At 41.8% G+C, this 24,375-nt stretch overlaps 1 protein-coding gene across 1 annotated transcript; it reads left to right on the top strand.

Annotated features, from left to right (window-relative positions):
• Positions 1-14,037: 14,037 nt before the first annotated feature.
• LOC307249198 (delayed-rectifier potassium channel regulatory subunit KCNS2) lies at positions 14,038-22,890 on the top strand (the record flags this gene model as incomplete). The annotated part of the gene is made up of 9 exons (XM_080025837.1): positions 14,038-14,208; positions 14,734-14,867; positions 15,638-15,802; positions 16,316-16,487; positions 17,016-17,099; positions 17,600-17,761; positions 18,178-18,261; positions 21,710-21,802; positions 22,453-22,890. The coding sequence occupies 9 exons, from the start codon at positions 14,038-14,040 to the stop codon at positions 22,888-22,890; spliced, it is 1,503 nt and encodes a 500-aa protein (XP_079881963.1).
• Between the last annotated feature and the right edge of the window lie 1,485 nt (positions 22,891-24,375).

Raw genomic sequence — 24,375 nt, 5'->3', positions numbered from 1 at the left:
AGTCCCAGGTCGCCTGCTGAGGGGCTCGAGTAACAGATTAGCAGCAAAGCCTAACTTATACTTACTCGCAACAAATGTGATTTAGCAAGAAATTTTGCCTAACCCAACCCTAAAAACATCAACACACTGCTGTATGCAATTGTTCGTTAATTCTAAATACTATAACTGCTAAAGAGAGGCTGCCCCTCAGTTTGCTTATAAAGGCTCTAGCTCTAAAAGATCTTACTGAAAAATTGTGTCATTTGTAATTTAATTGCCCAACTCTGCACTAGACAAGCTGATATCTTAGTTTCAACGACAATCCTTAACATAACCTTTGTTTGTATTGTAATGCATGGTTGGTTGTTTTGGGTGTTCATTTCTGGTATTTTTCAGACATTAGTATTTTTTTTAACATTTGTGATGAAATATGTTTGATCATTAAATATTTGGAAGATTTTGAAATTATGTAAATATTTTTGAGATTGTGAAGGATATGAGATTCACAAAGAGTGATGGATTTGTGCTGCTTGAAGAAAGTAGAAATAACATAAGCTACATGAATCAAATCCAAATGTCTGAAGTCTAAATAGTGATTCTGGTTTGGCCGGCTGCAACGTCTCATGTCTCCCTATAAGAATCAACATTTAAGAACCACATTTACATTCTAACGTTAACACACATAGACACACAAGTTAAAAGGTGTTTGGAACATTACTCACGTCACATTGGTCTGGCAGCCAATCTCCCGGTAGAGATGAGAGGTTCAAGCCCAGGCTCAGATTCGTACTGGCACCCAACACTTACTCTGGCCGTCTGTCTGCAGTGCTGTCATACAGAGATTCTGTTCGGGTGGAAGATAATTCTTAATTCAGCTGCCACGTTAAGGTTAATGTCATCTAGGTAGCTAGCAAGACTTGCTAAAAAAATAAGCCCCAGAGCTAGAGAGAAATACGCGCAAAACTAATTCAAGGTGGACATTATCTTAGTCAAGAACTTAATAAGGGTAAATATCTGGCCGAATAAATACCCATATGAATATGTGTGAACACATTGGAGCGACATACATGGTTAGATCACACTATTTAATTTAATTTTTTTCATTTAACTTTTATTTATACTCGCGAGATCAATTGAGGGGTGACCCTCATTTTCAATGATGTCACTAACATTAGGTTAGCTACAAGAAGACCGGGGCTAAATGTTAGCAGCATCAATAATTTAGATGAACAAACTGTGGTCTAATTTAACACTAAACAGTATTTATAGTTTATCTGAATGAAACACACATGGTTAATAGCAACTTACATTATAAATCTCCATGCTGTGCAGTCCAGGGCAGCGGTCTGAAGAGGAGGGAGAAAGGGAACAGCTCCAGGAGCAAGACGTAGCCGCGTAGCAACCAGCAAACCCCATAGCTTTCAGCTCGCAGTTAAGGCCAGGACACACCGGTCCGACTAACGACTGTCGCCCGAAAATGGAGTCTGCTGATTCAGGCAGCCCCAGTCTGCCCGTCGCGGCCAAAAAAGAGCCAAGAACACACCGAGCCGACTACTGACTTCGCTAGCCCTCCACCAATCAAATTGCTCCGACTGAAAGACTGCCCAACGCCGACTGAACATGTTCAATCGGCTGAAAAGAAGCCCGACAACATCTACGACGGCCGACGTCACCGAACACACCAAACAGATTCGTGTCCCCGCCCCCTCCAGACTCTCCGACCATGTCCGATGGCCGACTAGAACGTTTGTGAACTACCTTGATTGGTTAAACATTATAAATAGGTATTTTAGAGCGAGATCAAAAGGGCACCACATGATTGGTTAAAGTACAAGTGACGTATTAAAGCTAAGAACAAAGCCTGCATTCTAAATCTGAATTTTTCTAACGTAACTCAAACTGGCATGAAAATATTTATACTATAGATTGACAGATATGCCTAACTCCTTATACATATTAGCATTCAGTTTAACTCTGAATAACATAGTGACAAGGATTTAGTGCATTTGAATTTCTAGGGCCTTTAGCACACAAGTTAAAGGTGGAGTCAGCTTGTAAAAATCAGTGAGTATCTCCTCATGATCTGCTACCTAGCCTTTCTGTGTGCACGCTGAAATAAACTAGGCTAATTGTTTTAACACAGCCTAGGTTATAGCAACTCCATCGTGAGGCGTGTTTTACCCATCGATAGTATATAAAACCGTACCTTAAGGCGGTGTCCATACCATAGTATCCTATCATCACTCACCCACGACTCACCACCGGAAGAGTCCAATGTCACGTGAATGTCCGAAGTTAAGTCAGCACCCACTCTGTCCCAGGGCGCGAATACGAATAACTCCCGCTCTGTCTAATAGGTCCATGCTCTCTGTGAGGGTAACGTGATGAAAACAAAGGCCGTTTCTCAATTCGCGTTCTTTTCTGTACTTGTGAACTTGCGTTCTCGTAAAACGTCATCAACCGTAGCCCAAGTACTGTTCCAATTCAAAGTTCGCATCAAGTCAAGTACCCGGAAGTGTTCCTGATGTGTTCTTCAACTGGCCATTCTATCGAGGATGCATCGGTGGTGACTTGTGCGGACTTGGGGCCGTTAGATATCCCAGAATGCATTTCGCAGCGTAGTAGCAGAGCAAGGAGGCAGAGTCGGCAGAGGCGGAGAAACCCACAACTGTAAGCATAATTATTACTATTTTATAAATACTACTTTTGTTTCAGAATACCGGTATGTTGTTTTGAAGTTTTTATTAGATGATAATTTAATTCTCCAACCTGTCAAATCCTACTTTTCTCCGTAAACGTCCGACTGCTAGCTTGCCCAGCTGTCCCACGGGATTTCTAGCTTCCCCCTTGGGACAGCTAGCTTGCCCCGGGGGATTTCTAGCTTCCCCCGCGGGACAGCTAGCTTGCCCCGGGGGACTTCTAGCTTCCCCCTGGGACAGGGACAGCTAGTCCCGTTTGGGGGTGCAAAGTTGTGGTTCATAACCGTATGGTGAATTGCCCTAATGTGGGACACTGCTTAACCTGGGATACCTAAGGTCCATCGCATTTATCTCCTATTTCTGACACATGTTAATAGATAATATTGTTGTCAAATCAAAGCAGGGGTTCCCTGTGATTGAAATCACATGAATTCACAAATCAATGCTAAGGCTCTACATTTGAATGGTATCATGTATTGGTCAAATGTATTGGCTTGATATGTTAATATATTACATAAGTTGTAATTGCAAATACTGTCCTCACCCTATGTTTTTTATGTATACTTTATTATACTAGCTATGTTTTTTGAGCAAATTGTTTTGATAGCAACAGTGTTTTTTATATTTTACATTCACATGTATACTGGCAAATTCAGTTACAAATGGACTTCAGGAGGCAAGAGTTTCAAGAAGAAAATCGCAACTTTATTTAGCATAAAAAACAGAAGATGTCTGCTGAAAGTTTACTCATTCAGCATCAAGTCTTTTATAGACTTCAAACATGGTTAAACTCAACATGCCAAGCAAGTTAAAATCAGCTAATTTAAATATTAAAAACTGTACACAGAGGAGAATAAAACATGTCATTACAAATATGTACATTTATTTACAAAGCTAGGAATATTTACAAACCATGTTCTTATTATTATCTCCAGAGACCTAAGGAAGATGGCCCACCAGCATGTTCTGATGATCCCAAACGACCTCTCCACAATGTTGCGCCCTCTGGCCTTTTGTACCGGGCTTCAATATGACCTGGTAATCAAAATTCACATGGATGGGTGGCGGTAGAGCCTAATGATGGCCACGGGACGCTGCAGGCAGGAGTACCCTCCATCACCCAGCAAGAAGTAGGTGAGTACAGGGCCTAATTGTAGAACGGGGAACGCCGGAGCCCGAGAGCATCATGCACCGACCCCGGGTTCCCGATGTAAATGTCTATACATTTGCTCTTAGCATCACAGATACCCTGCAGGATGATGGAAGTGAAGAGCTTCCTGTTAAAGTAGCTTTTCTTCTGTTCTGCAGGTGGCAGAACTCTGACATGGCACCCATCAATGCCCCGGCAGCAGATCTGAAGGCCGAGCAAACCCTGCCCCCACCTCCTCCATCTCCTCTGGCTTGGGGAAATGGATGACCCGATGGAGGATGGCCTCCACCACGCCATGGACCGTCACCCTGCACAACGCACCACAGGCCAGCTTGAATTTGGGACGCTGCTGGCCTTGCTGCCCCGGCCGGAAGAAAGCCCATGGATGGAGCCATGAGGTCGAGGTGCTGATGGGGGTAGCCTATCGAAGCTATCCCTGGAGAGCCTGAAGGCTGGCTTCAGGTCCCCCTCCAGAAAAGAAGACAGCCAGGATAGGCACAGGGGTGTTGAGCTTTGTGTACAGCTGTGAGCTGCTTCTAAAAATAATAATAAATATATTTTTAACATCGTTGATTCAGTTATTTACTATTTATATTATTTATGTTTATTGTGTGTGTGTGTGTGTGTGTGTATATAGCCCTGGAAAAAAATTAAGAGACCACTCCAAATGTTCAGTGTCTCTTGTTTTATTTTTAAGAGGCATATGTTTGGCTTAAAATGAACATTTTGATTTTATACTATAAAGTACTGACAACATTTCTTCCAAATTCACAATTAAAGTATTGTCATTCAGACCATTTTCAATAAGTAATTTAGAGATAAGAAATTTTAAGAAAAATCGGGACTGGTCTCTTAATTTTGTCCGGCGCTATATATATTTACTATTGATAGATAGATATACCAGTATGCTTATTTGTTTATTTTAAGTACAATCAATTGCAATTATGTATTTAATATGTATTGTCTGCTAAGAAGTGTTAAAGTCTATCAGAATTAAAAAATCCATTAAACATTTTACTTGTTTGATCAGTAAAGGGCCTATGAATTATTACATGCCTAGGTTTTTTTAAAACATTTTAGCCTGTTATATATGTTGTGTGTAGCTTTAAGGGGCTTCAACTTTCCACCCTGTGGTAAAATGATAATTCACTCATTACAGTCAAGTGTATTCATCAATATTAAACGATAAATTGAAAGGTTAAAAACAAGCCATAACAATAAAACACAGACGACGTGAGATAGACAACTGAGGAGGCCTCGTCTCCACCGCATCCCAGCTCTGTAGCACAGTTAACGAGCCGAGGTGATGACGCCATCGAGTCCGCTGCCGTTCCAATTGTAGGTGCGTCCTCCCGTTCTCGGAAGTTTGTACTTAGAAGTCCGGACTTGCAAGTTCGAACTTCCAAGTCCGCAAGTCCGTACTTTGTGTACTTGGAATTGAGAAACGGCCAAAATGTCCACCACGGTCCCAAAGGCGATGTTGAAAGCAAACTGTTGGTCTTCCTCCATGCACGAAAAAAACACTGCCCCCTTCAGCCCAGCCCCAGTCTGATGTGCACTGTCTCTCTTCATGCGTGCTCATTATATGTCCATGGTGCTCAGTTAATGATCATGTGTGAAGCTAGTTAGCCGTAGCCGTGATGCTAACTGGCGTCTAAGTAATTATTTATGTAAATTGTTTATTATACTATCTATGCTAAGTAATGACTAGCAGCTTGGATAATAGCTCTCAACGAATTCTCTATACTTCAACACTTTTCTAGCCATATAACACACTTCTCACAATTGAATAAGGCTTACTTATGTGACTGGGAATGGTTTGCTTAGCTTAATTTCCTAGCGAGTGTCCGCAGTCGGAGAAACAAACACATTCTCCATACGGAATCGGCTTTGCTCTGCCTCTTAGCCCCGCCCCCTAAAACAATCATATATTTAAAAACATAGATGTATAGAACACATATAGAAGTGTTCATATCTATGTTTAGATACGAGGTCTCTGTAAACTGACCAATATGGAGCGGATCAAATAAATTAAATAATATAGCCTCTAGGTTATAGTTTGTCATGCAACAAGGTGAGGCAAGTTGTTGTTAGAGGAAGGCCTATGATAGGCCTTTCACACCGCCGCAAAATAGGCGCTAGTTCTGGGCTTGTTCGGAGTTAGAGCCAGTGTTTTGGTTTCACACCGCCAGAGAGCCTGCTCCGGGCCGTAAAAACCGGGGGAACTCATACCCCAGGATTGAGCAGGGTTTGATAAGAACTGCTTGCGCGAACGGTTGGGGGAGGGATTATCCTGACCAACCAGAGCAACTCAAACCTCATGCCCGCCATATTTAAAAACACCGCTACTACGAGACGTAAACATAACATAATTACCGAACGTAGCGATCAAATTGACCGGCGAGAATACGCTGTATGGGTCCTGTTTGCATAAGAAAGCAAAGCGAGAGCCAACAAGTGTAAAAATAAGACGTATTCGCCGCTGTTGTTGTGCTTAAAGCTAGCGGTAGCTTTAGCGTTAGCCACAAGAGCAGTGGCGTCGGGTGACGTACACACACGTTTACAGTGACGTCATGACGTTGCTCTCTTGCCGGCTCCATGGCTGTCTCCGGTCGATGTGAAACCAACCGGTTCATAACTGGGATAAGGCTGTAACCAGTTTTGAACTGACCCCAACACCAGCCTGGAACTGACTCTTGGTTAATTTTGGTGTGAAAGGCCTATCGTACACAATGAGATGCACAACCACATTTTGACCACTAGATGGAGCCAACATGACACAGAATGAAACGCATCTTCTTGACAATAAACATACAGGGCCTACTGTACATGTATGGGAGTGATAAGAACATTTAAAAAAAAGATTATATGCTAAAAATGGATGGGATAAAATTGCATGAAAATTGATGAATAAAAGCGGTTAGTTTGCTAAGAATGGTTATGGAAAGTTTAGTTGATGTAAGTAGCCTACTTTAGAAGTGGAGTTTTGCTTAAGAGTGAAAAAAAAACTAATGTTGAGATAATGGCCTTTAAACGTGGTTGTATAGGAGAAATATACAGACGCAAACAAACAAGGTTTAGTCAAATAAACCCATAAGTGTAAATGTTGGACCTTAAGATATGTGATGGAAAGCTGACCATTGCAGTGTGTGTGTGTGTGTGTGTGTGTGTGTGTGTGTGTGTGTGTGTGTGTGTGTGTGTGTGTGTGTGTGTGTGTGTGTGTGTGTGTGTGTGTGTGTGTGTGTGTGTGTGTGTGTGTGTGAGTGAAAGCCCTCGCTTGTGATTCAGTAGGCTATGTCTCTATTTTGTTATTACAGTAACAAAATAAAAACAAACAGGTCCGTTAAATGTCACCAGAGATTTCAGTAAATTTCACAGCATACACTTTTCAAATCCCAGGTTTGATTTTGAGTATTACAGCGATGCCATAGGAAATATAAGACTCCATTAAGAACCACTCAAAACGCATAAGATCCCCGTAGGGAGATACGAGATAAAGTTTATAATCAAACATAATTCAACCCCTGAGTGCCACACACGCATCACAACAACATCACTATGCAGGCGCAGCTGTGTATGTAGCCGAGACACTGTATGCGAAAACATGGCTTTCTCAAGCACTGGTTAATGTTTTAGATTTCTGTCTGTTTTGCTTCCATAACATGTCTTCTTTCTTTCTTCTAGTAGGCTATAAATAAAAGGTCCAACATGTGTATTAAATTGTTTATTTGACTAAACCTTGTCTGTTTGTGTCTGTATATTTCTCCTATCATCTGGACTAGTTAGATATTCCCAAATTGCATATCTATTTTAACGTTTCATGACAAAAAAAGGAGGATACAAAGAAAAAAGGATACAAAAAATATATCGTTTTCATGTGAGTAATCAACTGGCAAAGTTTCATGATGATATCTATACGTTAAAAGTATTACCCCATTCACCTGCATTGTCTCGCCATCAAAGGTATATCTCGTTCGGGGACTCGACTACTTCCGGAAATTCACGGAAAAAGCCGAATGCTGCCTCGGAGTGCAGACAGACGGACAGAGGTTCAGATTGAGGAAGCCCGCGCGCACACAGCGGACTGTTTCATCTCTCTTCCTCCACATCTGATTGTTTTCTGACAAGAGAAGCTTTATCTTTACATCCTTTACGGTTTTTTTTAGCAGAAGAAGACACTCGCCTGTATTTTTCTCTGCATTCGTGTTGGACAATTTCGTTTTTCTTCCGGACGTAAAAGTATCAAACTTAAACCAGCGCATCATGGGGTGAAAGTGAGCGAGAGGATGCTGATCCGGTGACCAAACCCACAGGTTAGACTCTATAACAAAGATTATCAGTAGCCTACTTTTTTGTAATTTATTTTGGAAACATAGTAGTGTGTTGACTTAAAGCTGCAGTGCGTGGAATTTATTGGCGTTTTTCAGAACACTTAAAATTAAATATAAAATGTGTGTTTTTATTTTTTAATTGTAATAAGTGTATTATCGTTTGAGAATAAAAGTGTTTTTCTTATTATCTTAGAATGAGCCGCTATATCTACATAGGGCGCTGAGGCCGCCATGTTGTACCGCCATGTTTCTACAGTAGCACAGAATGGACAAACTTAACGGTCTTACATGTCTTTATTTATAGTGGGCGTCCTGGGGAAATGCACCTGTTGGAAGACCAAGAAGAAGAATTACTATAGAATAAATAACTAAATACATCTTCACCTCATCACTTGATATTGTGGAAAGACTTGAGGCAGTGGTGGATGATGCTATCTTTAGTAATAGCTTCTTGTCCTTGAAGGCCACCGTAGCTTCTGTAAATTTTCCCAAAGGAAGGGGTTAGCAAGGGAGCGTTTACATCTATCTCACAACTAGATGCTGCTAAATAATCCGATATTACACACTGTAACTTTAAAGTGCATTGACTATTTAAATAACACATTTAATTATCTGAACTTGCATACGGACCTCACGTGAAGTTTAACCTTCATTGTAGCCTATGACCGTGTATGCTATTTTCCACCGCCGTGATGAATAATAGATCAACTTTATTAATGTATGATCAGAATGGCAGCTAGATCCCCCATGGAGAGACAGAGAGAGTGTGTGTGTGTGTGTGTGTGTGTGAGAGAGAGAGAGAGAGAGAGAGAGAGAGAGAGGATGATATAGAGACAGACTAACAGAGAGAGTGGGAGATAAAGGAGAGAGTCAGAGAAAGAGAAAGAGAGAGGGAGAGAGAAAGAGAGAGATAGAAAGGGAGAGGGAGAAAGAGGGAGAGAGGAATAAAGACAGAGAGAGGGGGAGAGAGAGAAAGAGGGAGAGAGAGCTCAGCATGGGCCCGTCATGTCATTATAGAGTCACATTGTCCCGCTGTCACTCACTCTCTTGTTACAAAGTGAATCAAAAGGAAATGAGCGTTGGAAATAGACTGAAATAGACACACCACATAGCTTTACTAATACAGATCATAATGTATATTTAACCCTCCTGTTTAATTGGTTCCATGTTAACTAGTTTTATTTTATAGCTGTTTATAAATCCAAAATAATATGATGTATTGTAACCGAATGATGTGTTATGAGACACTGCTGGTGGAAAGGGGTTAACATTTGAACTTATAGATAATATATCATTATGAAACTTTACCAGACAATTATTTTTTGTTTTACAATTTTCTCAGACATTTTTGAATAAATACTCAAACTTGTCAATATCTAACTCATTACTCATTAGACAGACAGAGAGAGAGAGAGAGAGAGAGAGAGAGAGAGAGAGAGAGAGAGAGATAGATAGATAGATAGATAGATAGATGGATGGATGGATGGATGGATGGATGGATGGATGGATGGATGGATGGATGGATGGATAGATAGATAGATAGATAGATAGATAGATTTTAATATCGTTTTTAAATCTCTTCATTTACAAGTGCGTCAATATTTCATTTTTGTCTGCAGTGTCTCGCATTAAGTCCAAAGACCAAGGGCCTCACGCGGCTATATTATATTATATTACTTAATGGGTCGGTCTGACTGTGATATTGAAAACCACTCATCATGTTATTCCACACTGCCACTATAGTGAACACAAACAGCTAATAATAAACGTATTAGACCGTCACCTGAGCTAAATATAAATAATCAATAGACTTCTAAAGGCTTCAGATTGTAACAGCGCCGGGGACCGTGCTGCAAATCAATTGAGGAAATAAAACAGAGACAAGCATGAATTGCCATATGAACGGTTGACTTCTAATCATTACACAGATTCAGGCCCCCTAAGTTAAGCTTTCTTTATTTGTCGATTTACAAAAGGTACATTGAAATTTGTTCTTCGCATCTCCCCTCTCAAGTTAGCACACTCCAGAGGGGGTCAGAGTGCAGGGTCAGCCATAGTACAGCGCCCCTGGAGCAGTTTTGGGGTTAAGTGTCTTGCTCAAGGAGTGTTAGTGGAAGGCAGCCCCTGATTGGTTCATGTATTAATCTATCCTCCAGTCAGACCGGACCCTCCCCACTTTCTGTCTGTTAGTGGAAGGCAGCCCCTGATTGGTTCATGTAGTCATCAATCTAGCCTCCAGTCAGACCGGACCCTCCCCACTTTCTGTCTGTTAGTGGAAGGCAGCCCCTGATTGGTTCATGTAGTCATCAATCTAGCCTCCAGTCAGACCGGACCCTCCCCACTTTCTGTCTGTTAGTGGAAGGCAGCCCCTGATTGGTTCATGAAGTCGTTGACGTCAACATGGATCAATGAATAAGCTTGTGAGATATGACTGGTCTCATTACTGGAACTTATAAATAGACAAAGATATATTTTTGATACATGTCATTTATGATCTTGGACGATCTTAAATTACATGTAACAGCAAACGAGACCATCAGTGCAAAGAATGCTATTTTTATATAGTTTTTCTAAATGCCTTTGTCATGGGTATACGCTCACCCAGGAACAACAGCTGGCATCATAAAAACACTACCGTCTTTGTCCAACGGGGGCGCTAGAATTAACACAAAATGAAAATTCCTCGGAGCACCTTTAATGGAAATACTTTAGGCCACTGTAAAGCGTTTGCCCTTGTCAGCCACCGTAGAGGAGCCTCAGATTTATGAATTGCTAAAAAATGCTTGAGCCTAATTTTTTGTGTGTGGATTTGTTGGCACTGTGTTTTCATCCACTCTCCTTAATGCTCCTCTGAGTCCAGATGAGCCGACACTAATTTGATTTACCAGAACTTTTAATGTCAACTACGAAACATAGTGTGCATGGGCCAGAGCCAAAAGGCTTTTAGTAGATTCCACAGCTTTGCAAAGTGAATATAAATCCATCTTTGAGTGTGTGTGTGTGTGTGTGTGTGTGTGTGTGTGTGTGTGTGTGAGTGTGTGTGTGTGTGTGAGTGTGTGTGTGTGTATATGTGTGTGTGTGTGTGTGTGTGTGTGTGTGTGTGTGTGAGTGTGTGTGTGTGTGTGGTGTGTGTGTGTGTGTGTGTGTGTGTGCGCGTGTGTGTGTGTGTTCGTGTGTGAGTGTGTGTGTGTGTGTGTGCGTGTGTGTGTGTGTGTTCGTGTGTGTGTGTTTGTGAGTGAGTGAGTGAGTGAGTGAGTGTGTGTGTGTGTATATGTGTGTGTGCGTGAGTGAGTGAGTGAGTGAGTGTGTGTGTGTGTGTGTTTGTGTGCGAGTGTGTAAGTTTGTGTGTGTTTGTGAGTGAGTGAGTGAGTGAGTGAGTGTGTGTGTGTGTATGTGTGTGTGTGTGTGTGTTTGTGTGTGTGTGTGTGCGTGTGTTTGGTGTGTGTGTGTGTGTGTTACAAGCCTTTTTACACATAAAAATTCTCATACACACTTCAATCATAATTTTACTTCCTATCAACATTAACCATGGCTGCAAGCAACTTGTGTACATGAGATTCAGTTAAAAGAAAATCTTTTGCACACGGCCAAAACTACAACTAACTCCCACACACAAGCTCATATCTACTGTACTCTGTGTACACTCACCCACATAGTGAACACACTTTCAAATTATATACACTATGAATTTATAACTCAACAGATTAACAAATAACAAAGTTCAAAAAACTATGCAGAACCTTATTACACATTAAAAGTAACGTGAAGTTTTTTAGTGGCTCTTCTGCCCCAAAGTCTCGAAAGTTCCACTGTTTTTTAATAGTACGATATTAATGGACCGCTCCGATGGTGTAGTGGATAGAGTGCGTACCATATTGGCTCAGGCCTTCTTTGCAGTGGTCGCGGGTTCAAATCTGACCCGTGGACCTTTACTGCAGGTCATCTCCCCTCTCTCTCTTTGTCTCCCCATTTCAACTCTGTACTGTCTAATAAAAAAATTATCTTTCAAAAAAAATAGTACGATATTGACATCACTGTCCAGAAGCAGACTTTAAGATGGAGTCAGTGATTCTGGAGAACGCTTGTTGTCAAAATCACTTTTTGTCAAAATCAGTGAATATCTCCTCATGATCCACTACCTGTCTGTACTGTGTGTGTGCTGGAAAAAAAATCTGGTGTTAATCACAGCCTAGGCTCTGTAAACTGGTATTTAAACAAAGGGTATTCTAAACAACCACCAAAGCTAGCAACATGCCCAACATTTACAGAGCCTAGGCTGCGTATTAACACTGGATTTTTTCCCAGCTCACACAGTACAGACAGGTAGCGGATCGTGAGGAGATCTTTTCAATGTGTAGATGTTCAGACATAGTTCTAGCAGTCCTGAGTGGATGTATGTGTTCGGAGGAAGCCTCTAAGTGCCTGAGGTAAAGTGAAGCTCTAACTCTAACGTGATGTAATAATGTTACTGCAGCAGTGTAAGGAATGGGCCCAGGACCCACAGACAGGTGTTACCCTAATCTGGGCCTTAATGGTGTTTTAAGCAGAGCAGTCTGACTTCATCTGTGTCTGAATCTCTCACTCGTGTGTGTGTGTGTGTGTGTGTGTGTGTGTGTGTGTGTGTGTGTGTGTGTGTGTGTGTGTGTGTGTGTGTGTGTGTGTGTGTGTGTGTGTGTGTGTGTGTGTGTGTGTGTGTGTGTGTGTGTGTGTGTGGTACAAGCCTTTATACACATACCCTTCTGCGGTGTTCGGTCATTTAAAGAATTGGAACTGCATAGTTAAAGGTGCACTGTGTAGTTTCAGAGGAGAGGGGTTTGTTGACATTCACAGAGCCTGCAGTTAGTTTACGAAACATGTTTAGTCTACATGTAATTCTTAGTATTGAATAATTCTATCATCATAAATCTAAAGACAATCATTTTTAGGTGCCTGGAACCAAACGTAAGACTAGAATGTGTTTGTGAAGAAAGAAATTGGGCCCTGCTGCTGTAAACAACAACAGTGCTCCAGGGATCACATTTTCCTGTGCCTTCGCTGAAAAAAAATCAGGTGTTAAAGGTCACATATTATGCTAAATGCACTTTTTAAATGTGTTCTAACATATACATGGGTCCACGGTGTGCCTATAGACTGCCAAAATATAAAAAAAAATAACAATCTCTCCTGTTCTCACTCTCCCCCTTTCTGAAACCCCCACCCCTCCCCCCCAATATACTCCAGTCAGAATTTTCCCCTTTTCTGACCTCACAAACTGGAAAGCCAGAAGCTTCCACTGTGCAGCCCACACCCCTATTTCTTATTGGTCCACGGCCCTGACAGACAGAGGGCGAGGCGTATCTGGCTTCGCTTCCGGACAGGGGGCGGGGGCAGCTCAAAGATTGTATATTTACGAAGGGAGCTGCAGCTCTTTTTAAAAAATAGGCCATTGTGAGATTAGCTGAACATCAGCATAGTACAATACATTATCTGAAAGTTTTTTTCAGCAAACAATTAGAAAAACGTATTAGGGACCACTAAGACCATATAATATGGTGTATAATAGAACCGAAAAGTGTATAATATGGGACCTTTAATACAGAGCCTAGACTCTGTAATCTGGTATGTAAACAAGAGAAGCCCACCTAGCAGCATATTTAAAGGGATTTTGACGACAAGCGTTCTCCAGAATTGCTGACTCCACCTTTAAAATTGGAACTGATAGAAAAATCTACCTGCTGCCTCGCCCTAGCCCTTTCCCTTAAAATCAATAAAAACCTGTTGATGTTGAACACGTGTGTGTGTGTGTGTGTGTGTGTGTGTGTGTGTGTGTGTGTGTGTGTGTGTGTGTGTGTGTGTGTGTGTGTGTGTGTGTGTGTGTGTGTGTGTGTAGCAGGTAACCATGGTGAAGGAGAGCGTGCCCCGCTGGCTGTGGAGGGACAGTGATGAAGGTTTGGTTCATGTGAACGTCGGCGGACTGAAGAAAAGTCTTTGTTCAAACACACTGAAGAAATTCCCCGACACCAGACTTGGAAAACTACTGGCCTGTGACTCAGAGGAGGATATACTGCAGGTAGTGATACAGATACAAACTGTGTGTGTGTGTGTGTGTGTGTGTGTGTGTGTGTGTGTGTGTGTGTGTGTGCGTGCGTGCGTGTGTGCGTGTGTGTGTGTGTGTGTGTGTGTGTTTGTGTTTGTGTGAGGGAGGGAGGGAGGGAGGGAGGGAGGGAGGGAGGGAGGGAGGGATGGGTGGATGGATGGAGGAAGGGAGGAAGGGAGGGAGGGAAGGATGGATGGATGGATATATAGATGGATGGGTGGATGGACGGACGGACGGACAGACAGACAGACAGACAGACAGACAGACTGAATTACAATAACACATTTTACATTTTCCTATGTCTGCTCAATAGCTTTGGTTTCTGTTTTAATATCGGCTAAGTAGCTTTGGCAGTGTGAACTTCTGTTTTTCCATGCCAAAAAAGCATAATTTAATTAAATGATAGATAGACAGACAGACAGACAGACACACACACACACAGACAGGCACAGAGACAGACTTACCTCCTTGCCCTTCTTTCCTCTCTCCTTCTTGCAGGTGTGCGATGACTATGACGTCCAACAGAAGGAGTTTTATTTTGACAGGAACCCCAGTCTGTTCCCGTACGTCCTGCACTTCTACCAAACCGGCAAACTGCACATCATGGAGGAGCTGTGTGTCTTCTCCTTCAGGTGTGTGTCTGTAAGGGTTAACACCATCTTTTTTTTTGGCATTTTACAGCTTTATTAGATAGTTCAGAGTTGAAATGGGGAGACAGAGAGAGAGAGAGAGAGAGAGAGAGAGAGAGAGAGGGGGGGGGGGGGGGATGACCTGCAGTAAACGTCCACTGGTCGGATTTGAACCCACGACCACTGCAACGAAGGCCTGAGCTAATATGGTACGCGCTCTATCCACTACGCCACCATCTTAAAGCTATATTGTGTAACTTCTGTAATGTTTATCAGCATTTTAAGACAACCTTTATTACATCAGTTCCATTAGCCGTTTTCATTTAGTTTGATTGAAATGTTTCAGTTGTTGATTCTACTTCTAAGAAAAAAAACCTGGACGTACAGCAGAAGGTATAAAATCCATGCGCCATCACTGAAGGCTTTGCCTCATGTAGATGCACCGACAGTGTTGTTGTAATTACTCAGTATTCCCTGATGGGGGGGACAGAGGTTACGCACTGTAGCTTTAATTTTGAGAAAGTCACAGGAAATTCAACAAGTTTGTCACACTACTTAGCACAGATATTCATAAAAACTAGATGGATGGATGGATACAGTAGATAGATAGATAGATAGATAGATAGATAGATAGATAGATAGATAGATAGATAGATAGATAGATAGATAGATAGATAGATAGATAGATAGATAGATAGATAGATAGATAGATAGATAGATAGATAGATAGATAGATTGTTTATAATTCGTTATAATGATGTTTCTCTACACAGTCAGGAGATTGAGTACTGGGGCATCAACGAGTTCTTCCTGGACAGTTGCTGTAGTTACCGTTACCACGACCGCAAACTGGAGAGCAACCGCCACCGTAGCTATGACGACGACAGCGACGTGAGCAGCGTCGACACATCAGTGGACGAAATATCAGAACTCAACAGGTATCTGTCTGTCTGTCTGTCTGTCTGTCTGTCTGTCTGTCTGTCTGTCTGTCTGTCTGTCTGTCTGTCTGTCTGTCTGTCTATCTGAAGTATCTACGAGGAACCTTTTGATATTTCTGAAACAGTCAAATTTTTCCTCTGATGATCATAAATTACATGTCACAGCAAACTAGACCATCAGTGCAAAGAATGCTATCTTTATATAGTTTTTCATAATCCCTTTGTCATGGGTATACGCTCACCCAGGAACTACAGCTAGCATTGTAAAAACACTACCGCTTTTGTCCAAAGTGTTTTTCGAAAAAAAAAGTTCCGCGAGCACCATTAATACTTAACCATACTGACAAATACATTGCGTATGGATTTTAAACCTTCTGCTGTACGTCCAGGTTTTTTCTTAGCAGTAGAATCAACAACTGAAACATGGGCTCTTCTTGCACTAGAATTGAAAAAGTGAAAAAGTTACGCCCTATAGCTTTAACCTAACCTAGCCTGCTACATTACCCTCTCCAGAGACATGCAGCATTTCCAGGCGGTTCGTTACGGCAGAGTGAGGAAGTGTCTGTGGCTGACGCTGGAGAATCCTGGATACTCCATCCCGAGCAAACTGTTCAGTCTGCTGTCTATCGCCGTGGTGATAACATCCATCACCACCACCTGCATCAACAGCATCCCAGAATATCAGGTACCAGAAGGTTTGATCACATATCTGTTTGTATATGTAATAGAAAAATGTGAAATGATCCTTTGTCTGTGCATTTAGTTTTTATTTAAAGGCCTACTTCACCGGTTGGAATATGAAGGTGTATTGTATTCTGTGACATCACAGAAAGAGAAATGTAGGGTTAGACAGTGAGACCATAAAACACTCTTTCTGCCTTTTCTCAGGCTAGGATTAACCAATTTCAATTTTTTTTGCACATTTATACTAAATAGGATCTCCGAGTTCAATACACCTTCATATTCCAACCGGTGAAGTAGGTCTTTAAGGTGCCAAAGATTGTGAAGCTAAACAATGTCGCTTATCAAATGAGTTTTGCTGAGTTTCATGGTGTTCTTGAAGTGCACATGTGTAGAATCTATTCGCATTTTACAGAACAGACTTGTTAGAAATGTAATATTATATTTATATATTATAATCACTTGAAAATATATGTTTGTTTTAAGTTAGCAAGGGAGCGTTGCGTTAAACTTTTTTTTCTTTCTCTCTCAGACGTTTGACAGTGAAGGGAAGGTAGTGGAGGACGGCAGCACGCAGGCTCTGGAGGTATTCTGCACCTGCTGGTTCACCTTCGAGGTGAGTGTGTGTGTGTGTGTGTGTGTGTGTGTGTGTGTGTGTGTGTGTGTGTGTGTGTGTGTGTGTGTGTGTGTGTGTGTATGTGTACTTGTGCAACTATTTTTGTGAGAACAAATTTGAGTTTTAGACATTAAGAGTGAGGACATTTTTGGAAAGTGACGATATTTTGTCCGGTTCTCACTTTTGGGACAGGCCTTTAAAGGGCTGTTTGAGGGTTAACACTAGGTTTTAAGGACAGGCCTTTAAAGGGCTGTTTGAGGGTTAACACTAGGTTTTAAGGTTCAGGTATGAATTAGGTTTATGTTAGGGTTAGTGTAAGGGTTGGGGTTAGGCATTTAGTTTTGATGGTTAGGGTTAAGGTAAGGGGCTAGGGAATGTATTATGACAGGGTTACAGTAAAACTGTACAAACGTGTGTGTGTGTGTGTGTGGCTGCCACTGTGTGTGTGCGTCTGTCTGTCTCTGTGTGTGTTTATGTGAGTGTGTGTGTGTGTGTTCCAGGTTGCTATGCGGCTGCTTCTGGCTCCTAACAGGCAGAAGTTCTTACATCATCCTCTGAACATCATCGACGTGGTTACCGTGGCGCCGGTCTATGTCACCATGCTGTTTGACGTAACCATGGGAACAGAGTCTCACCTGGGGAACCTGGGACGACTCTTACAGGTTCACCACGATTACATTTTTATTTAAAAAAAAATGTTTAAGTTTTTTTTTAGGCTTTATTGGACAGAGTGGAGAGACAGACATGAAATGTGTCAGAGAGGGGAATGACATGCAGAGAACGACCCGGGTTAGAATCCAGCCCGGGTCGTTCTCAGAAATAAAAAAGTGCATTTATTAACTTCTCTCTCTCCCCCTCTCTCTCCCTCCCCCTCTCTCGCTCTCTGTCTCTTTGTCTCTCTCTCTCTCTCTCTCTCCCTCTCCCCCTCTCTCTTTGTCTCTCTCTGTCTCTCTCTCTCTCTCTCTCTCTCTTTGTCTCTCTCTGTCTCTCTGTCTCTCTCTCTCTCTCTCTCTCTCTCTTTGTCTCTCTCTGTCTCTCTCTTTCTCTCTCTCTCTCTCTCTCTCTCTCTCTCTCTCAGGTTTTCAGGTTAATGAGAGTCTTCAGAGTTTTGAAGTTGGCCCGACACTCTACAGGTCTGCGGTCACTCGGAGCAACGCTAAGGGTGAGTCTCAACTTCAATTTTTTTGTTATTTAAAGGTGAAGTAAGCGGTTTATTTATGTTAATATAAGTGTTAAATCGCTCTTTATTCATACAGTGATCACTTACATAATGTGCGCGTTTCATAAAGCCGATCTCTCAGTCAGCTGCTTTGCATGTAATCGGCATATAAACTTATTGGAGGATCCCGAAATGTTTATCCGATCAGAAGAGAGAACGCTACAAACAGACACCCGTCTCACTCATACATACTATATACACTCCACGGTCTCACTGCCGGTGCACGCCAGAGCAAACAGATGGGTGAATGTGTATGCGCCTACAATGGCGGAGCAGGTAAAAATCCTTCCCAATGTCTGTTTTGATGGTTTTTATCATGTTTTATCACACTTATGGATCTGAGATGATGCTAGATAACTCGCTGCTTGAAGACCGCAGTGCATTAATGTGGTGACGTAGGGACGAGCGAGGGGACTGCTAACTGCAGTAACTGACAGGAAGTTAGCTAAAAGAACCATTCCGCTTACAGCACCTTTAAAGCTAAAGTGCGTAACTTATACATATAAATGAATGGTTGAATGAATCGGTTACATTCGAGCCATCGCCAAACGAGTTGACACAAAGTTGATTAAGCCTTTGAGCTCCACAAAACTCTCTGTATTTCTCAGTATGGCAGCGTTTACAAACTGGTGTCCCCCCCCCCCCCCCCTGACACTGGTGCAGGAGCTCAGAAAAATCCCAAGAAGAGCCCAAGAAATGTTTCAGTTGTTGATTCTACTGCTAAGAAAAAAACCTGGACGTAAAGCAGAAGGTATAAAATCCATGTGCCATCACTGAAGGCTTTACCTCATGTAGATGCACCGACCGACATGTTGTTTTAATTACTCAGAATTCCTCTCGAGTGCGACAGAAGTTACACACTATAGCTTTAACATTCATACTTCCTGATTCGGGGCACACACACACAGTGACATTCACAGACGTTAGAAAATCTCTCAGGAAACTGAAAAACTGCTGAATTGATTTGATTGACATTTTGGTCGCGGTGACCTTTCAGTCTCAGATAAAGGTTGATGGACCGTGAGTCGGTCGGAGCTGATGGGTTCCACACTTTAAAAGGCTGGAAAGCTTTTGTTGTGCTTTCTTTGCAGAGATTTGCTGAAGTTTAGGGCTTTAAACAAATGAAAAGTTTATTTCAACGGACAAACAGTATGAGAGAAAAATGTCCCAATTTGTGTGAATATGCAACCGACCCCAATATCTGTCTGTCTGTCTGTCTGTCTGTCTGTCTGTCTGTCTGTCTGTCTGTCTGTCTGTCTGTCTGTCTGTCTGTCTGTCTGTCTGTCTGTCTGTCTGTCTGTCTGTCTGTCTGTCTGTCTATGTATCCATCCATCGACCACCTGCAGTATAGTATTGTCTAAATAAAAAAAATCATAATTGCTAACAGAAACAAACTTTTTATATCATGTTTTAAGATGGCCCTCCCCCTAGTAAACAGTAATAATAATAATAATAATACATTTATTTTATATGGCGCCTTTCAAGGCACTCAAGGTCGCCTAACATGCATAAAACAATTGAGGCAAAAACACAATTAAAACAACTTTAAAAAGCACAGAGCTTGCAGCAGATTTTCAGTCCATGGGTGAGTATGCCTGCCTAAATAAAGTACACAGTCAGTCCCCCCTCCTCCCTCCCTACACACACACACGTACACCCAACACACACACACACACACACACACACACACACACACACACACACACACACACACACACACACACACACACACACACACACACACACACACACACACACACACACACACACACACACACACACACACACACACACACACACACACACACACACACACTACTAAACGCCCTTTAGTTCGTATCACTTACAAAGGCCTGATCTCCGACTCTATACTTTTCCTCCAGGTCTATTACATCTGAGAGCTTTGCAGCAGCTCGTGTTACCGGTTATGATCCGTTCTGAACGTTAACGGATAAATCAATGTCAGAAATAATCAGTTTTACTTTCTGAAATGCGGCCGCTCCACTGGGTTTGAACGCATTACACCTACCTTTAGATTACAGGCGCACTTTAGATTACCGTGAGCCGCATGAGGAGAGAGACACTGAGAGCTTTCTGGATACTTAAGATTATACAGGAGACCACTCCAAATGTTCAGTGTCTCTCGTTTTACTATTTATAGGCATATGTTTGAGTAGAATGAACATTTTGGTTTTATAATATAAACTACTGATTTATGTTACGTTAAATATGTCAAATATACGGAGACCTGGAGGTGACATGGAGGAAAACATAGATATACTAGTGCAAAATCTTGTAGGTCTATTTTTTTCACAACCTTAGATTCCTTTTTTTAATCTCCATGTGCTTTCGGAGACTTCTAAACATTATATAAATGTTAATATATACAGCTCCGGAAAAAATTAAGAGACCAGTCTGGATTTTTCTTAAATCTTCATCTCTACATTACTTATTGAAAATGCTCTTAATGACAAAAAAAAACATTGGAATTTGGTAGAAATGTTGTCAGTAGTTTATTTATATGTATACACCCAAAATGTTCATTCTACTCAAACATATGCCTATAAATATAATAGTAAAACGAGAGACGCTGAACATTTGGAGAGCTCTCTTAATTTTTTCCAGAGCTGTAAATAATGGGTATGTACAGTATATTGTTGTAAAATCACATAGAATAGATTAGAATCCTTGTATTGTCATTGCTCAGTGTATAACAACATTTAGCAGCAATCCTCAATCCTCAGTGTTTCAACCACATACACCATGAGCTCCTCCATAGCTTCTAACAAACGTTCCTCCATTTGATGACACTTTACAATAAGGATACATTAATTAACTGTTTAAAGGCTTGATAAGCATTTACTAAGTATTACCTAACTGTTAATTAATGCTTAGTTAATGATCAATAAGCATAAACTAAGCATTTACTAGCTGTAATGCTTAGTAGCAATAGCATTATCTAACAGTTAATTAATGTATCCCCTGTGCTATGAACTATGCATATTGTTTACTGTGACTGCTGTATGAATATAGAGAGATTTAACACGTATATTAACAAACAAATATCACTTACTTCCCCTTTAAAGCTGGGGTGGAGGATTTGGGGAGAAAATGGCAGTTGGTATAGAGATTCGAATTCAAATACCTCAACCGCTTCACTTGTTCTCTTTGGTCCCTCCCCTATGGTCCCTCCCTGACACGCTCTACACCAACAAAGTCGTGACAAAGTGATTGGACACTCCCAACAGCCAATAAGAACAGAGAATCGGAGTCTCGCTCTGATTGGTCAAAGTATACAGCTCATGTTAATTTTGACCAATCAGAAGTCACATACCCCGGCTTTAATGTTCCCTTATTGTAAAGTGTTCCCCTCCATGTTGTGTGTGTGCAGCACAGTTACCGTGAGGTGGGCTGCCTGCTGCTCTACCTCGGGGTGGGAGTGTCCGTCTTCTCCGGCATCGCTTACACCGCAGAGTACGAAGAGGTAACGTTACAATCTGTGTGTTTACTAAACCCCACAAAGAGTTCAGGAGATATCGCATTCACAACACTCATAGTGACCTTGACATTTGACCTCCAAAATCAATGTACCAGTTATCAAAGTGTGAGTTAGATAACAGTGCATACAAAAGGAACTTAACTGTGTGTGTTTCTGTGTGTGTGTGTGTGTGTGTGTGCGTGTGTGTATCTGTTTCTATGTGTGTGCGTGTGTGTGTATGTATCTGTTTCTATGTGTGTGTGTGCATCTGTACCTGTGTGTATGTGTGTATCTGTTTATGTGTGTGTGTGTGTGTGTGTGTGTGTGTGTGTGTGTGTGTGTGTCTGTCTGTCTGTCTGTCTGTCTGTCTGTCTGTCTGTCTGTCTGTCTGTCTGTCTGTCTGTCTGTCTGTCTGTCTGTCTGTCTGTCTGTCTGTCTGTCTGTCTGTCTGTCTGTCTGTCTGTCTGTCTGTCTGTCTGTCTGTCTGTCTGTCTGTGTGTGTGTGTGTGTGTGTGTGTGTGTGTGTGTGTGTGTGTGTGTGTGTGTGTGTGTGTATGTGTGTATCTGTTTATGTGTGTGTGTGTGTGTGTGTGTGTGTGTGTGTGTGTGTGTGTGTGTGTGTGTGTGTGTGTGTCTCTCTCTCTCTGTCTCTGCAGGACGTTGGTCTGGACACCATCCCGGCCTGCTGGTGGTGGGGGACCGTTAGCATGACGACGGTCGGCTACGGCGACGTGGTTCCGGTTACCGTTGCCGGGAAACTGGCGGCCAGCGGTTGCATTCTCGGCGGAACTCTAGTGGTAGCGCTGCCCATCACCATCATATTCAACAAGTTCTCTCACTTCTACCGCAAACAGAAAGCTCTGGAGGCCTCGGTGAGAGACGGCAACCGCAATAATAACGTTAAGCACGGGAAAGAGAGGGAGCGAGACTACGTGGAAAGCCAGGATTCGGAATGCGACAGCAGCGAATTGGACAACGAAGAAATAGATTCTATAGAAGAGGATGATGATGTGGATTATGCAGAAGAAGGAGGAGTGGTGAATTATAGCTTCGTAGAACATCCGTCGTATACCTGGAGCCAGAGTCGGATTTAAAGGTGCAGTCAGCGATTCTGGAGAAGGATTTTTTTTTTTTGTCACAATCAGTGAATGTCTCGTCAAGATGTGCTACCTGTCCATACTGTGTTAATACCCAGCCTAGGCTCTGTAAATGGGCATGTTGCCAGCAGCTAAGGTGGGCCCCCCTTGTCTGCATACCAGTATACAGACAGAGCTTGGTGGAGTTAGGGATTCACTTTTTGTCAAAATCAGTGAATATCTCCTCACAATCTGCTACTTGTCTGTACTGTGTGCACTGAAAAAAATACACAGCCTAGGCTCTGTAAACTGGTATTATAACAAAGGGGCTCATATCGTAGCTCAACATGTCCTTCAATAAGAAAATATGTTATGGAAGCAAAATAGCCAAGAATCTCATAATTGACCAGAGCTTGAAAACATTTTTATTTTGCCTTTAATAGTAGTTTCTCTCATGATCAAACACATGGACTGAATGGATCATCAAACTTATTTTCATTTAATTTTATTTTAAGATTATTTTGTGGCATTTTCAAGCTTTATTAGACAGTACAGTTGAAATGGGGAGACAGAGACAGGTCAGATTTGAACCCGCGACCACTGCAACGAAGGCCGGAGCCAATATGGTACACGCTCTATCCACTACACCACCGGAGCGCCCAATCATCAGACTTCTTTTAACTTTGTGAAACTTCCGCTGTATTTACGGGATCATGAATCAAACTGTCAGGTAACATAAATTACCGTTCCCAAAACTGACTAAATTTCTGCTGCTTGGAGCGTCAACAAACTCATGTCCAAGTGTCCCATGGGCAAAGAGACACTGAACCCTAAATGTCTCCTGATAGTTAGCTTGCACCCTGCGTGGTAGCTGCTGCTGCTATCGGTGTATGAATGTGTGTGCGATTGGGTGAATGTGTACAAAACAATGTAAAGCGCTTTGAGTCTGTGAAAAACCAGGGAAAAGCGCTATATAAGTGGAGTCCATTTATCATTTATCAAAGTCTTCCTAAACCTCACGTACGTTGTCTTTATCTGAATTCTGTGTTTGTCTCCGTTCGAGTTCATTTCAGTGAGATTTTAAACAACTTGTTGGTCGTAAACTAATAAAATGAAGCAAAATATAACGACCAAAAGTGTGTTTCTCTAAACGACTCCAAACATCAGTTGTATTGTGTGTGTTTGCTTAGACAGATGGTCTGTCTGTTGGTAGAAGTGACTAAGTACATTTACTAACATATAGGACAGTTTTCAGGTTACTGGAGTACTGGTAGGCCTATATTTATTGTATTACTTTTTTTTAAACTTGTTACACACCGTCACAATTCATAGGCAACTATTGTAGTTTTTACTCTATTACATTCATTCAATCAATATCTTTAGTTTCTAAAGATTTATCGAACAAAATGAAATCAACAAATAAATGACCAACACAACCTAAGTAACACAAACACACACATATAGTAACACAGTCACACACACACACACACACAAACACACACA

The sequence above is a fragment of the Ammodytes marinus genome, assembly GCF_949987685.1.
Source record: "Ammodytes marinus genome assembly, chromosome: 4".
Lineage (NCBI taxonomy): Eukaryota > Metazoa > Chordata > Actinopteri > Uranoscopiformes > Ammodytidae > Ammodytes > Ammodytes marinus.
This window is presented reverse-complemented; position numbering and strand designations above follow the sequence as displayed.